Source organism: Pediculus humanus, genomic scaffold, assembly GCF_000006295.1.
Source record: "Pediculus humanus corporis 1103172107621 genomic scaffold, whole genome shotgun sequence".
Taxonomy (NCBI): domain Eukaryota; kingdom Metazoa; phylum Arthropoda; class Insecta; order Psocodea; family Pediculidae; genus Pediculus; species Pediculus humanus.
Window position 1 is genome coordinate 1 of NW_002987234.1, and position 1,421 is coordinate 1,421.

General features: G+C 24.8%; 1 protein-coding gene across 1 annotated transcript; it reads left to right on the plus strand.

The window, feature by feature from the left end:
- Window positions 1-823: 823 nt before the first annotated feature.
- Phum_PHUM250710 (uncharacterized protein) lies at window positions 824-1,369 on the plus strand (the record flags this gene model as incomplete). Its single annotated transcript, XM_002426342.1, has 2 exons — window positions 824-1,008; window positions 1,099-1,369. The coding sequence occupies 2 exons, from the start codon at window positions 824-826 to the stop codon at window positions 1,367-1,369; spliced, it is 456 nt and encodes a 151-aa protein (XP_002426387.1).
- Between the last annotated feature and the right edge of the window lie 52 nt (window positions 1,370-1,421).

The window sequence follows — 1,421 nt, forward strand, 5'->3', positions numbered from 1 at the left end:
TGTTCACAAGTTTTTATTGTTGTAAGACATTTTTGTTTATTATCTTCTTGATCTTTGCAAACGTAACACTCCAGAGAATAAGCTTTAACAGATAAAAAAAAAATCCAAATAACTGATTGCCTCAATAAAAATGCTCTAAACTGACACAATATTATTATGCAGGTTATTAAAATACTTACAAAATTCAAAAAAAAAATTGATAAGTATTACTGATACAATTAAAAGTTTAGGAAACATTTTTTGGAATTGTATTATTGCTTTTAATAACAAAAAAATAAATTTTTAATAAAAAATAATTATAAATAAATAAAGTAAATATTGTATATTAAACTACACGCCCATTTTAACATGGCGACTGCTAATGGCTGAAGTTCTGATATTTTTATTTTTATAATAAAAGATTTATTTTTTTTTATTTCATTCGTTGTGATATCTTATAATAAAATTTAAAAAGTTTTTTCTTTTAAAATTTTAGGTTTATTTTTTGAAAAATTATTATTTTTGAAATTAAAAGTTTCTGAACTGATTTTTTTTTAGATGAAATTCGTTAATTTCTGCAATTCAGAGCAATTTTTTAGAATTTTTTAAATCAAAATCAAATATATAATTTTTATAGTGATTGGTTATTTTTTTAAAAATATTTTTATTAAAAATATTAATGGAAATAATAATAATAAATAATTTTATTAAAAATTTTTAATAAAATTAGGTAAAGGTGAGTTTCAGTTTTTATCGTGTCTTTAGAATACGATAATTTTTAAAATAGAAAAGGCGGTGTCGAACAAAAACAAGTTAAAGCACAATTAAAGTATGAAGGGAAAAAATGATGGGTGAACAATTTAGAAAAATGGAACAATATTCACCAAAATCATCTCCAAGGGGAGCTCGTTCTCCTGTGGTATCAAGACAGGATTCTACAGGGACATTAAAGACAACAATTTCCCTTGGTAAAAATCCTTCAATTGTCCACAGTGGACCATTTTATTTGATGAAAGAACCCCCTGGTAAGTGAAAATGTTCATACATTTGGTTTTATTTTTTATTTTTTTACACTTTTACTAATATTTAATTTTAATTATATTTATTTTTAGGTGAAAGTGAGCTAACTGGGGCAACCAATTTAATGGCATACAATGGACTTGAGCATTCTTACAGTAAATTTAGTGGCAAAAAATTAAAAGAACAATTATCATCATTTTTACCTACCTTACCTGGAATAATTGATGCACCTGGTGTACAAGACAATAGTTCATTAAGGTCAGTTATTGAAAAACCTCCAATTGGTGGAAAAGAACTCTTACCTCTTACAAGTGTTCAGCTAGCTGGATTTAGGCTTCATCCTGGACCAGTAAGTATTACTTGTAATTAATTTTGTTTTACATATAAAAATGATCTTTAACGAAAACTTTTTTTTATTACAG